The sequence below is a fragment of the Dipodomys ordii genome, unplaced genomic scaffold, assembly GCF_000151885.1.
Source record: "Dipodomys ordii isolate 6190 unplaced genomic scaffold, Dord_2.0 Scaffold52, whole genome shotgun sequence".
NCBI classification, from domain to species: domain Eukaryota; kingdom Metazoa; phylum Chordata; class Mammalia; order Rodentia; family Heteromyidae; genus Dipodomys; species Dipodomys ordii.
This window is the reverse complement of record NW_012267268.1, coordinates 9,877,179-9,890,889: the sequence shown is the minus strand read 5'-3', so window position 1 is coordinate 9,890,889 and position 13,711 is coordinate 9,877,179. Positions and strand designations below refer to the sequence as shown.

At 37.6% G+C, this 13,711-nt stretch overlaps 1 protein-coding gene across 2 annotated transcripts in view; it reads right to left on the bottom strand.

The window, feature by feature from the left end:
* Window positions 1–13,711, bottom strand: part of Cntnap5 (contactin associated protein-like 5) — a 921,488-nt gene that overhangs the window by 274,046 nt on the left and 633,731 nt on the right. For both annotated transcript variants that reach the window (XM_013020681.1, XM_013020682.1), the window contains exon 13: window positions 8,383–8,583. In XM_013020681.1, coding sequence (XP_012876135.1) covers window positions 8,383–8,583 — 201 coding nt within the window. The remainder of the gene's footprint in view (window positions 1–8,382; window positions 8,584–13,711) is intronic.

Here is a 13,711-nt window from a genome sequence, read left to right as displayed (position 1 = left end):
GAAGGGGAAACAAAGGAGGAGGCTACAATGCTTAACAAGAAATGTACTCATTATCTTGCCCATGTAATTGTAACCCCTCTGTACAGTATTTTCACAAGAAAAAAAAAGAAATTTAATAACAACAGATGCTGGAGGGGATGTGGCCAAAAGGGAACCCTACTGTATTGTTGGTGGGAGTGTAAACTTGTTCAACCACTCTGGAAAGTAATATGGAGTTTGCTCAAAGGACTCCACATAAACCTCCCTTATGACCCAGAAATCTCACTTTTGGGCATTTACCCAAATAATCACAAACAAGGTCATACCAAAGCTACCAGCACAACCATGTTTATCACAGCATTCTTTACCATAGCTAATATATGGAACCAACCCAGATGCAGATGCCCCTCAGTAAATGAATGGATCAAGAAAATGTGGTATATATACAATGGAATTCTATGCCTCCATCAGAAAGAATGGCATCTCCCCATTTGTTAGGAAATGGAAAGACTTGGAAAAAATTATATAAAGTGAAGTAAGCCAGGCCTAAAAAAACATAGATCCCATGGTTTCCCTTGTTTGCAGTGACTAGTACATTTCTAGGTCAAGCAGAGAAGGGGTCAAAGGTCATGTACATACAAACACATGAGATAATGTTAAGCAGAATATACCCCAAGACAGTGACACAAGAGTTTTGTTTTTTTTTTCTTTCTTTCTTTCTGGCTAGTGTTTTTTTTTTTTTAATATTTTTACAGTGCACTATGTGATTCTTTTGTTTCTGTTGTATGTTCTTCCCCCATGGTATGACCACTGTTTTCACTGGATTTAATGCTGGTGTTCTGCATCTTGTATATACAATTTTGTAATCTGGGGAGGGGAAGAGATATTGCAGAATACTTAAATGGCTGACCCATTGTGATGATGAGATGTACAGGACACTATATTGAAAATGAATGTTACAGTGCTGGGGGGGCAGAACGAGTTGGGAGGCAGGGAGGAAAATGATGGTAGGGGGAAAATAAAGGCAGAGGTAACAATGAAAAAAAGAAATTGTCAAATTGCTTTAAAGTGATCACTTATTTCACTAAGAGTATATGTGACTTTCAATTCTATCTCATTCACATTGCTATCAATACCTTCATGGTCTTTTAAATTTTAGCAATTCTATTAAGTATTTTTACTTAGGTATCTATTGCTGTACATTTTATATTGTTCTACTCATCTGTTTATCATTTCATGTTTTGGCTGTAATGGAGTTTGAGCTCAAGGCTTCATGCTTACTTGATTTGCTTGCTCAGTTGTTGCCCTACCCCTTGAATTATGCATCTGTCCATGCCTTTTGCTTATCATTTTGGAGCCAGAGTTTGAGGCTGGCCTCAATCTTTAATACTCTGGATTTTAGCTTCATGAGTAGTTTGGATTACAGGTGTAATCTCTTTGACTTCTTATCAGACATAGGTTTGCCATTGCTTAACTTCAATTTAATAAATATTGATTGGACACTAAAAAAAGAAAGGAGGGGGTAACAATGCTGGATAAGAAATGCACTCATTACCTTGCTTATGTAACTGTAACCCCTGTCTATAGTATCTTTACAATAAAAAATATATATTTAAAATGAAAAAAAACACTGGCTTCTCAGCTTCCATAATCATATTGGTATTTCTCAACTATATCTATTTATGTTTTATAAATATATAGCTATAAATATAGTATTGCCATTTGTTTTTCTAAAGAACCCTAACTAACATGTGTAGTAACCATGTGTTATGAGCTATTTGCAACAATCTACTATTATGAGCTATTTGTGACAATCTACTGTTCTTAGCCATCAGGACTTTGATCAATATTTCATTCTCATGAGAAATTAATTAAGGAAATCACCTGAAATTGTAGCTGCTGATATCCAAACACTAAAATAAAAACATTAGGGGCTGGGAAGGTTGCTCAGTGGTAGAGCGCTTGCCTTGCATGCATGAGGCCCTGGGTTCGATTCCTCAGCACCACATAAGCAAAAAGAAAAAAAACGGAAGTGGCACTGTGGCTCAAGTGGTAGAGCCTTGAGCTGAAGAGCTGAGGGACAGCGCCCACACCCAGATAGAGTTCAGGCCCCATGACTGGACCCTCCCCCCTAAAAAAATAAAAAAAGATAAATAAATAAAAACATTACACCCATAAAAACCCAAACACACACACACACACACACACACACACACAGAATGGAAAATAAGGCAGCCTGGGTAAAACAGATGCTTACATCTAATATGGGGCCTTCTTGATACAACTGAACTTAAAGCTATGCCTTGTGTCTCCAGAGACCTGGAACAAGGCTTCCCTGTGGCCATTTCTTATCCCCCTCTCAACCTGATCTTTGTAGGGGAAATTGGAGACTTTGAAATTAATTGACCATAAGTAAAAAATGGAAACTGTGGCCTCCATATTTATTTTTCTGTCTTTTGTGAAGATGTTTCTTGAACTAGGACCTGTTACATTCCAAGAGATTATCTCATGCTGCCTGCAGGATTGTAGCCTCAGGCAAAATTCTTGAAGAAGTGAGAAAAGTGTAAAAAGGGGAGAGCTTAGCCTGGATAGCCCTGATCTCTGGGGAAGAGTAGGCACTTCCTGCAGTGACAAGGAAATCTGAGTCCTGTCAGGTTGGCAATTCTCTTGCCTTATGTAAGAGCTGCTCTACAGTGCCAACCCTCACACTTGCACAAATCTTAGGGAAGGAAAAAGGAATAAGAACCATAAAAGAAAACACAGAGATATGTGGAATAATAGAGACATATTTTCCATGAACTTTAATGCCTTGGAATTCCATTTCATCCAAGAGTTTTCTAGTATAAAATTTCAGTGAAAGAGATGGATGACACAGTCCTCTGACTGATGTTTACAGTACATCTGGGGAAAAACAAGACGGGAATCTGTCAGAAAATGACAATGTCATAGTTTAATCACAAATGGGATGGAAAAGACACAGCAGTGAACCTTGAATGAACCTATTTTGCCTATCTTCCCTCTGTTCTCTTACAGAGGCTGAATGAAGGAACCAGAGCCATAGCCTGTGCTGAGAGAGAAGTATGCTCTAAAGATTATTCAATCCCCTTCCCTCCCCCCCCACATTAATAGTATTCAAATCCTGGGAGCTGCTGCATCTAGGCCAAGTTCAGTGTAAACTTTTGATGTTGCCCAGGAATTCTGGCCATGGAGGACACTTGTCTACTAGATTATCTTAGTGGAGACAGCTTTAATTGCTTGTTTTTTCTTCTTTTGATTCTATATTCCCCTGAATATCTGGTTCCTATAATTTTTGACTCATTGGGGCTTTGAATGGCATGAAAACAAATCTCAGTTTGCCTTCAGGAAAATGGTACAGAAGTGAGATCTGGCCCTCCTGAGCCATGTCACAGTTAGTGAGCATCTTCTCTCTCCTTAACTTGTGCATTTCAAAATATCACGTGGGGATAAAAGCTCTACTTGTACAGATATGTTGTTTGGATTTGAGAGAATGCTTGTACCACCCCTGCCCTCACAGTCTCAGACCCAAGAAACCTCTGTCACTGGAGACTATTTGTATATTGAATTGCTTGTCTCACCTTGCCTTTCTGCTTTCCTCCCTTTATTGTCTATTGTGTATGGCATAGAGGAGTCTACAGAGAGAAGGTATCCTCCACATCCTCTTCCTATTGATTTAAATCTACCTGCAGCCACAACTGACAGTATTTCCTTGCTTCTAACCCAGCTATTACTTAGTAGTAGCCAATAAGTTATGAGGTAGAGCCTATGCTTTTTGAAAATAAATTACTAACCATAACAATTATTTATAATTGCATCTGGTGGCACTTTACATTTGTCAGATTACCAAAGTGGAATAAAATGATAATATCCATTGCTGGGAAGTAGCCACTCAGCACTATGCTGTTGTTGAGAGCATAAACTGGCTCAGTATTGATACATTGCAGAAGTCAATGTGCCAAACCCTGAAAAATGCACACTTTCTGATCTACAATGGTAATTCAAGGGATGTATCCTGAGATATACTCACCTATATTCACAAAGATCTACCATATTATTTTGCCTTAGAATTTATATTAGGAGAGAAATGGCAATTATCCATCTATCCAAAGAGGAGATTTGTTCATTGAAGTACGTCTATGTAAGGGAATGCCTGGTTATGAATAAAAATGATGTTCAGAATTATTATTTATTGATATAGAAAGATCTTTGTTCATTATTGCATATGTGTATATACATACCACAAACATAGGTAGTAAAATCTTATCCCTTAAGTTGGAATCTCTTTCCTGACTATGTCCTGGGTTTAGCTGAGAAACTACATACTTAACAAATTCTTCAAGACTCATAGGCAGATGAGAGAAGGATGTCTCTAGTCTTTTTTTGTTTCCTATTTTTTTAATTTTATTTTATTCTAAAGATGCTCTACAGAGGCATTACAGTTACATGAGTAAGGTAATGAGTACTTTTCTTATTGAGCATTATTACCCCCTCCTTAATGTTCTCCCACTATCCCTTCCCTTCCCCACCTCCCCCAATCCCCCCACCCCACAGTGTTGTAAAGTTCATTTCCAACATAGTATCTTGTGAGTATCATTGTTACAATGGGTCATCCTGTGTCCGTGTTTCCGTGTTTTGTTATCCCCTTCCCCTCCCCAAATCAGATAAATGTATATTCAAGATTCAGGGTACCAAAATCAAATACAGTGGCAACATGGGATATGCCATAGGAAGAAGAACATACAAAGGAAACAAAAAAAAATCACATAGTACATTGAAAACTACAACAACAAAGAAAGACCTCTTGTGTCCCTATCTTGGGGTTCACTTCACTTAGCATCATCTTATATAGTCATATGTTCATAGCTTTTGAGCTTTTCTGCTCATCTGAGAAAATTATCCTAGACAAATACTAATTATTGCAAATGAAGGAAACCATGCCACCTATATTTCTTTAGATTAGGCTACTTCACTTAATAGGATTTTTTCCAAGTCTTTCCATTTCCTAACAAATGGGATGGTGTCATTCTTTTGGAAGGAAGCATAAAATTTCATTATATACATATATGCATATGTATATATACACATACATACCACACTTCAAGCTCTCTACTACAAAGCCATAGTAATCAAAATATCATGGTACTGGCACAAGAACAAACCTGAGGACCAATAGAATAGAACTGAAGACCTAGAAATATAATAGAATGGAAGAAAGACAACCTCTTCTGTAAATGGTGCTGGTAAAATTGGTTTAAAACCTGTAGAAAACTAAAGTTAGATCCTTATATATCACCCTGCACCAGAATCAATTCCAAATGAATCAAAGACCTTAAAGTCAAAGCATATACTCTGAACACATTACAGGAAGGAATAGAAGAAATTCTAGGGTTCCTTGGCACAGGCTGAAATTTTCTGAATAAAGACCCAGAAACACAACCAATCAAAGAAAGGTTGGACAAACGGGATTGCATGAAACTGCAGAGCTTCTGCATGGCAAAGGACATAGCTAGCAAGATAAATAGCAAGCCCACGGATTGGGAGAAGATCTTCACTAGCCATACAACAGACTAGGGCTTTATGTCTCTAGTCTTTACACCTCCTTTCTTGGTCTTTCCCATGGGGATGCTAGTGAAGTGCTGAGGAGGAAGGGAGACATGGGATAAGAGTGCTGGTCCATGCCTTAGGTGCTGGCTCTCAGGTCCCTATCATCTACTGTGGACATTGTTCTTTCTATTCCTAATTACACAGCCTGGCAGTCTAAGTAGCTGCTCTCGCTGCAGTGAGGGTCTGAAGCTGGGGCTACACTTCTATGAAAATGCCTGTGCAGTTCCCAGACAATGATTACTTGTGCAATGATCACTTCGGATTGAATTTGAGGGCCAGACAGATTCATTCCGTATCTCCAGGATATCTTCCTTGGAGAAAGTGGATACTGAATGTTTATCTTCTTCATTTATCTGGTTTGGTTCATAATCCACGAGGGAAAAGATGATTGTTGAGAATCCTCAAGTTCAAATATATGGCAAATTACCGGATATCTAGTATGTGTCAAACCAGTGCTAAGTTTTCAGGTTTGTTTTTTTTTAACTTAGTCCCAACTATCATGGGCCTTATGAGTTCAGGACTTTCACGTAAATTTATCAGGTCATGGATTCATCTTCTTAAAATTGAGCAACTTGTATAAGGGTATTAAGGACACAGCCAAACTGTTGTTCCCAAATCCCAAATGCATGCATGTCTTGTTTGAAAACACTAAGAGAATTCAAGACAGTTGAGTTACGAAAGAAATACTTGCTACAAAGGCAATGGTATAGCAAAACTGACATCACAGAATGCAGATTCTAAAGGACACACAAATCCGAATGAACATACTTGGACTCTAAATCCCAAGGAAACTCCCCACAAGGCAATGGAAAGTAGGTTGGGTAGTTTCTGGGAAAAGCATTGCTGCCAGTGCCTCACATGGACTCAGCCAGGGGAGAAAGATGAGGAAACACATACATTGCCTCTTGTCGGGAACAGTGCCTGAGGATGCTGAGAAACAGGATATAGCTGAGACCTCCGATCTAATCAGCTCTGCAAGTAGAGCTGATTCCATGGAGAATACCATAATTGATTTTTCACAATGGTAATCCTGAGTCATCAGGAAAAGGTTACATTTTTATGTTCAGAATTCTGTTTAAGGAGGCAAGGAAGCATGTAATCCATTGGAGAAAGATTTTTCATTTCAAATAGTTAAAACATTCTTTGTAAAGATTCTTGATGGTTACAAAGATAAGTGACAGTTATCTGGAAAATTTATTGAAATGGAACAATATCTTCCCTGAAGATTCTAGATCAGTCAGGCAGTTTGTTCTATTTAGTTAGTCTTCTCTCATTTCACGTTTGTTGACATTTCTTTGTCTATTTTTCCCCAGCCTTTTGAAATTCCTTACCTCTAAGACTTAGATTTTAAGATCCTAGGAGACTAAGACGCCCTTTCTTTGATACTTAAGATCCTGGAAGGCTTTTATTACTATGAAAGACATGATGCACTGACAATCAGGACCAACTGGGACTGAATGCCAGAGCTTGCATAAACTTTGACCCGCCCTTCCTGATATTTTCCAAGTCTTTCAGGATTAAGTAGTCCTAGGACATATCTCTTCTTTTCCTTTCCTTTTCTTACTGTCTTTGCAAACATGTTAATAACTGGATCAATTATAACAGTCATTCATTCTAAAAATAACATCAAGAAAAACTGAACAAAAGGATTAGCTTATTTTTTTTCCTAAAATGAAACCTTAGTTTTAACAGGAGTCATTTCCATTAAAAACATCCATTTGTAATGTATTTGACCTGCTTTTGTTGAAAATACTGACTCCATACTTGAGCCTATAAATTAAGTAAAGGCAGTATAAAAGACAAGCATTCCCACTTCTTCCATTGTTTTAAATCTGTTTTCTTTGCACCATTTTGTCCTAAAGTCATTTTGCAGCCATCTTGAAATCCAAGAAGTACAGGACAGGGACTAAAGGCCATCTGTCAGTTATCAATGACACTTTTGGTCCCAAGGCCCACCTGACCTATTCTGATGGACCAGACCACCTGAGACCACCACCTGAAACCACCAGAACACCCAGTTCTTTGTCCTAGTTATACCTAAAGCAAAAATGTTCCAGAAGAGGGTTGAGATAACACCTGCCACCCCCCAATGTGTGGGTACCATAGTAATTAAATATCCTTCTCTGACTTCCACTACTTGTCTCTTTATTTTGTATATAAGGATCAAGTTAGACCTCACTTAGAGAACCCAGAGTCTATTCTGGAGCTTAAAACTCATAACATATTCTTCAGGTAACACACATGATGTGATCAGAGTGGTCCCTCCTATTTGGCTGGCTTTCTCACCTCCTGGTGCCCACTTCTGTATCCATTCACCAGCCAGACATAGTTCTTAAGTCTTGAATGAATGTGCTGAGACCCCTGATGCTTCCTCATCTTCTTTTCCCTTTCTTAGAGATAGCATTCTACTAAGACACTTCCTTTCTATGCCTAGTTCAAATGTGCTCTTGCTCTTCAAGTGCCACTTTGCTCAGGAAGCTTTCCATGCTCATAACTGTTGAAGATGACATTGTCAACACTGTCTTCTGAAGGTGATAAGAAAACCTTAAGAGGCCATAGAACTCATGCATGTTATATCTGGGATATCAAAGCCAAGATTCACATATAACCAGCACTCTATTGTCCCTGTCTCTCTATTGCACAGTGAACAGCTGCAACTACAGACTCCTTGTAACAAGATGCCCCAAGTCTTGATATTCTGTAGAGAGGAACTCATTTGTTCCACTGTGGCTACCCTCTGGGATGGTATATGCGGAATATTAGATGCCAAATGAGCCTTACCCGGTGTGTTGAGTAAGCGGGATCTTCTGCAATGGTAGGCAACCTCCTGTTCACAGTGCTCAGAGCCATCAATCAGGGCCTCAAGCTGCTCCATGCTTCCACCATAGTCCAAAGTCATGGTATAGGGCTTCTCAGGGCTGGAGCCCTGCACACGAGTCAACTCTGTGTTGTTGTGCTGCACTGACATCCAGATCTTGTCCTCTGCCCAAACAACCCAAAGGAAAATGAATTGGAAGGCAGGTAAAAAGAACAAGTACGTTTACTCAACATGTAACATTTACTCATTACTTCAGTGCTATACTTACGCCGCAAAGAGTGTAACAATAGAGTGTTTGCTCCATATAGAAGGACTTGACAGTCTGATCTTTATGTAACTCCACCCACAGCTAGTATATGGGCATGGTAAATCCTCTCAAGAGCTATATGCATAAAGTCCTATCTGACAGACTTTATACTAGCAGTTAAAATCCATGATCTCATTTAGAATTAACAACAATCATGGTTCCATGAGGCCCTAAAGTTTTAAAAATCTGAAGATGCTTTAAGCCTTTACATAACATGGCATAGAATTTGCACATGCAAACTTTCACATATATTTCCATAACTTCACCCATATTCCATCTGCTTGAAACCATGTAAATGTTACATAAACAATTGTTAGACTTTTCTTTGTTTGTTTTCATGGAATCATGACAAGAGATGATTCTATATATATTCAATAAAGGTATTTTTTCCACTATTGTGCAAACTTTCTCACAAAAGAAATACTAGAATAGATAATTTCTTAAAGAGCTATAGATGTTGAAAAGAAGACCTAAGCTTTTATAAGACAAGTTGAAATGGTGTGATCTACACTTTAATGAAGTTAATTTAATTGGAATTTTTATTTATTTTTTTCCATATTACCTCCATTTGCCAAAAAAAGAACAAGATTTGGCAATGTTTGTACTGAAAGGAAACACAGGGATTAGAACCTATAAATTAAAACAAAAAGACAAGAGACACATGGAAGGCAAGGAAAGGACAGAGGAATTTGGAATTTAGAGGTTGAGAAATCTGTATTTGAAACCTATTTCTGCCAAGTCCAAGCTTGGATAAGTCACTTTGCTTTTTTGCAGCTCAGTATTAGAATCATGTAAAACAACAATGGCAAGAAAATGCAGAACAGCACATTAGTGCCAGTCATACTGCAGGGCAGTGGGGTTGTTAAGTAGAAGAGCAACCAAAATATAAAGGTGCAAGGCACTATTGGGAGTGCATCAGACACTCTGCTATAATAACTTGGGCCAAACATTTACTGCAATTGGACATGCAATTTAATTCTGAACATCCTCGCAAATAAAGCAGAGGAGGAAATAGGAAGACTTGAAATGATTTTGTCATTTGAGAATCTTCCCACATAATTGCATCATTACTCTTCATAGATTCTCAGAGCTGAAAAGGAGCCTGGCATAGACATTGTGTGGTTTCCTCCCTCTTCCACCCTCTTAGTTTTACAAATTGGGAAACTAAGGTCCATAAAATGAGTAAATAACGCAAGACTTTCCTATTTGACAGTAATGGTGAGCAAATATGCCTGAAGTAACTGCTATTACTTAGCACTACTAAGGAATAGAGCTGGGGACGTTGGCACAATTTCACTGGTAAAGATCTGACTGTGTGGAAGTTCTGTGTCAGCTCTTCCAATACTACAGATTCTGTGTACGATCTGGAAACAGTTACTTCCTCCCCTGTCACTCTGTCTCAACAGATTAGAAGGAGGAAGAAGGAACAACTGTTTTCCGATTTGGAAAATCAGAAAACGCTTCTTGTATGAAACAATTATTATGCTCAAGCATTCTGACTCATGTTTAGTCTTGTTCACCCCACACAGTCCCACTGATACAATAACTCACATGAATCCAAAGAAATATGTTTCCTTATTCCTTAAGACAGTTACATTTTTCTAAAAAACATTCAAAATCAATATGACTGGATTTTCACTTGAAAATAAAAAATAAGACTTGATTCATAGTGGAAAAGAGAATGATAGTACAAAGCTTACAAGTCTAAAACTCTAACATTGTAATTGATACCAATAAAGACAAATGTTGATAATACAGCCACAAAAGGTATTGCTCAATAATAAATCACGACAGAGAGAAAAGGTGGAAAGCTTTCAAATGGCCAAAGTTTATTTTACAAGCAAAGGAAAATAATGTCTAATCTATAAAGATAGGAACTTTGTTACTACTCTACAGACTAGGCCATTGCTGCCTGAGTTGTCTATTCATTTAACAGACATCACAAAGTACAAGCTTCTTCTAACATGGTATGAAGAACAAGAGGAGAGATGATTGCTTGAGGTGCAAAGCCTGTCATCTGGCTTTACTTTAAAGGTAGACAGTGGGTAAAGAATAAAAATATAAAAAAGAATAAAAAATAAGAATAAAAAAAATATAAAGAGATAGTTTTATCTATTATCTGTCTATCATCTTATCTACTTGTAATCTACTGATTGTTCAGCATCTAGCTAGTTACGTATACTTGTCTCTATTCTCCACAAGTTCAATCTGATCCTCAAGGTAGTCCTGATAGCATCACTAAACCTTTCAACTCATATTGTTGTCTAAGTGTTAGTAGATTTTTGTATCTCAGTATACATTCACTTGATTTTGTATATTACTTAATTGATTTTCCTATTCATTTACTCATTGATCCATTTTTATAGCTCATATTTTATTTGTGGTATCATAGACAGATTTTCATTTTAAGATCACTTAAAATGTCAATATTGTCAACTCTGCCACCTGGTTCCTGAGAATGAATTGGAGTTGTAATCATCGATGTAACAATTGGGCACATTTTTATATATGCAATATACAGATGATACAAATGAACAATTAAACACATTGAAGTGCTCCCCACAATTCACCAGCAGACCACACAAGTCCAACTGTAAACATAGCATCAGGCTCAAGAGAAGAAGTGAGGCCTTAAATCCCTGCCCCATGCTTGGTTTGGCTGTCTTTTCAAAGCAACTCTATGTTTTCTGATTTTTTTCTCCTTGGAAAAGGAGAGAAACTAAAATAAAAAAGCATTAGGATCATGCTGTTTTCTTATTTTCTATCTTCCCTTACCCTCTACAGGTAAAGCCATAAAAACTTGCTAAATATTAGGAAGCCAACAGCGAATGTCACTATAGGAAAGGAAGTTTTTGATTTGGGTCCTGACATCTGGTCTAGCTTGGGGAAGGGTGCTTGAAACTGGAGAAAGTCAACGTAAAGGTCAACTACAAGGGATTTTTCAAACAAGCAAGTTTCACTTTGAAGAGTCCCTTCATAGATCATAGAGGTGAGCTTCACCTGTAAGTGAGCCCATATGTAGACTCACAGGGAGCTTTAACTGAGAGTAGACATTTGGAGTAAATATTCAAGATGGGTAGGAAGTCAATGGGCAATGAATTGGGCAACAGATACAACTTGAGCTCTTCAGCCAGACAATCTTGGTTAGTATGCCAACTAAATACTTACTGGTTAAGCTACTCTAGTCACATGATTACATCTCTAAAGCCAAGTTCCATTATTAGTAATTCTGAAAACCTTGGTAAAAAGGTTTAGTACAAAGCTTATTTAGGGTTGGAGGTGTAGCTCAAGTGGTATAAAACCTGCCTAGCAAGCATGAGTCCTTGAGTTCAAACCCCAGTAAAAGGAATGAAAGAAGAGGCTATCTGATTTGGAGTTTCTACTTTGTTCCTTGTTAGCAGTGCAGTTTGAGAAAGCTCTACGATGCCATTTTTTTACAAAAATTATTTTTATAGTAATAATTCATAAAGCATTATATTTTTATAATAATAATTCATAATAGTATTATAATGATTTTGTGTCTTATCTCAGAGGGATAAAAAACAGGCTGGTACTCCAAAGATTTGTGAGTCTATACATTAGAACTTTTCTGATTCAGATTCTATTAAAAAAAAAAAAAGGCCTGGATGTCATTTCTTAGAATTGGGGGCAGGCAGCTCTGCAAATGATGTTAACAAGCATGTCGGAGTACAATTTCCTGTGGTATCACTGCTACTGAACATAATAAATTATAACCACCTTGCTTAGCTCTCATTTCACTGTGGATTTTCCTGAAGTATCTTTCTATTTATTGTGGTCCCCGTATTTCCTGAATTATTCTTCAACAGAATTTGCTTGTATTTTATTTGTCAGTCATGGAGCTTGAACTCTGGGCCTGGGCCTCAGCTCTTCAGCTCAAAGCTAACACTCTACAATTTGAGCCACAGCTCCGCTTCTGATTTTCTGGTGGTTTATTGGAGCCTCACGGTCTTTCCTGCCTAGGCTGGTTTTGAACCTCAATCCTCAGATCTCAGCCACCTGAGTAGCTCGGATTATAGGCTTGAGCCACTGGCTCCTGGCCAGAATTTGTTTTTAAGTAGACACAGATCTAGAAATTTTAAAAATACATTGCCCCTGATTCTACCTTTTGTGGGCCAGTTCAGATTGTATCATTCTTTCTACTGTCTGCTCCCACTCAGTCCTGTGATTGGACATAGGGCATCACCCCTCCAAATGGCAGTAAGACTGGCTAAGAAGGAGGTGCCTGTTCACCTTTATTTTCACAGGGAAATAAGGACACTTCACAAAAGCTGTTATTATATACCTGAAAGGTAGCAATCAGACCAATGAATTAGTATGAGTGTGAATAATCTCAGGATTTAGACCAACACCAGTTATCATGCTAGACAGAAGATTTTTTAAAATCATTCTTGCTGTTGTTTTTAATGTACTTATAATGTACTATGTGATTTTGTTTGTTTCTTTTGTATGCTCTTCCCCCATAGTACAACCCCTGTTTTCACTGTACTTGATTCTAGTGTCCTGCATCTTGTATATACATTTTCTAACTTGGGGAAGGGAAATAACAAAATGCAGAAATAAGGATGCAGGTTGACCAATTATTTCAATGAAATGTAAGACACTATATTGTAAACAAACTTTACAACTTTGGGGCGGAGGAGTTGGGGAGGTAAGAAGGGAAAGGATAATAGGGGAAAAGCAAAGGAGGGGGTAACAATGCTTGATAGAAAATGTACTCATTACCTTACTCATATAACTGTAAGCCCTCTGTATAGTATCTTTACAATAATATATATAAATATATATATATATATATTAAAAAGCCACCAAACAGCAACATGAATTTCAAAAGCATTATTGTAGATAACCACTTAGTATTATGTAAGTCACAAAAGTATTCCTCAAATTGATTTATTCTCTCAATAAAGCTTTGGGATCTTTTAGGTATATGATATACTGCATTCATTCTTTTTTGTTTTTTGGGG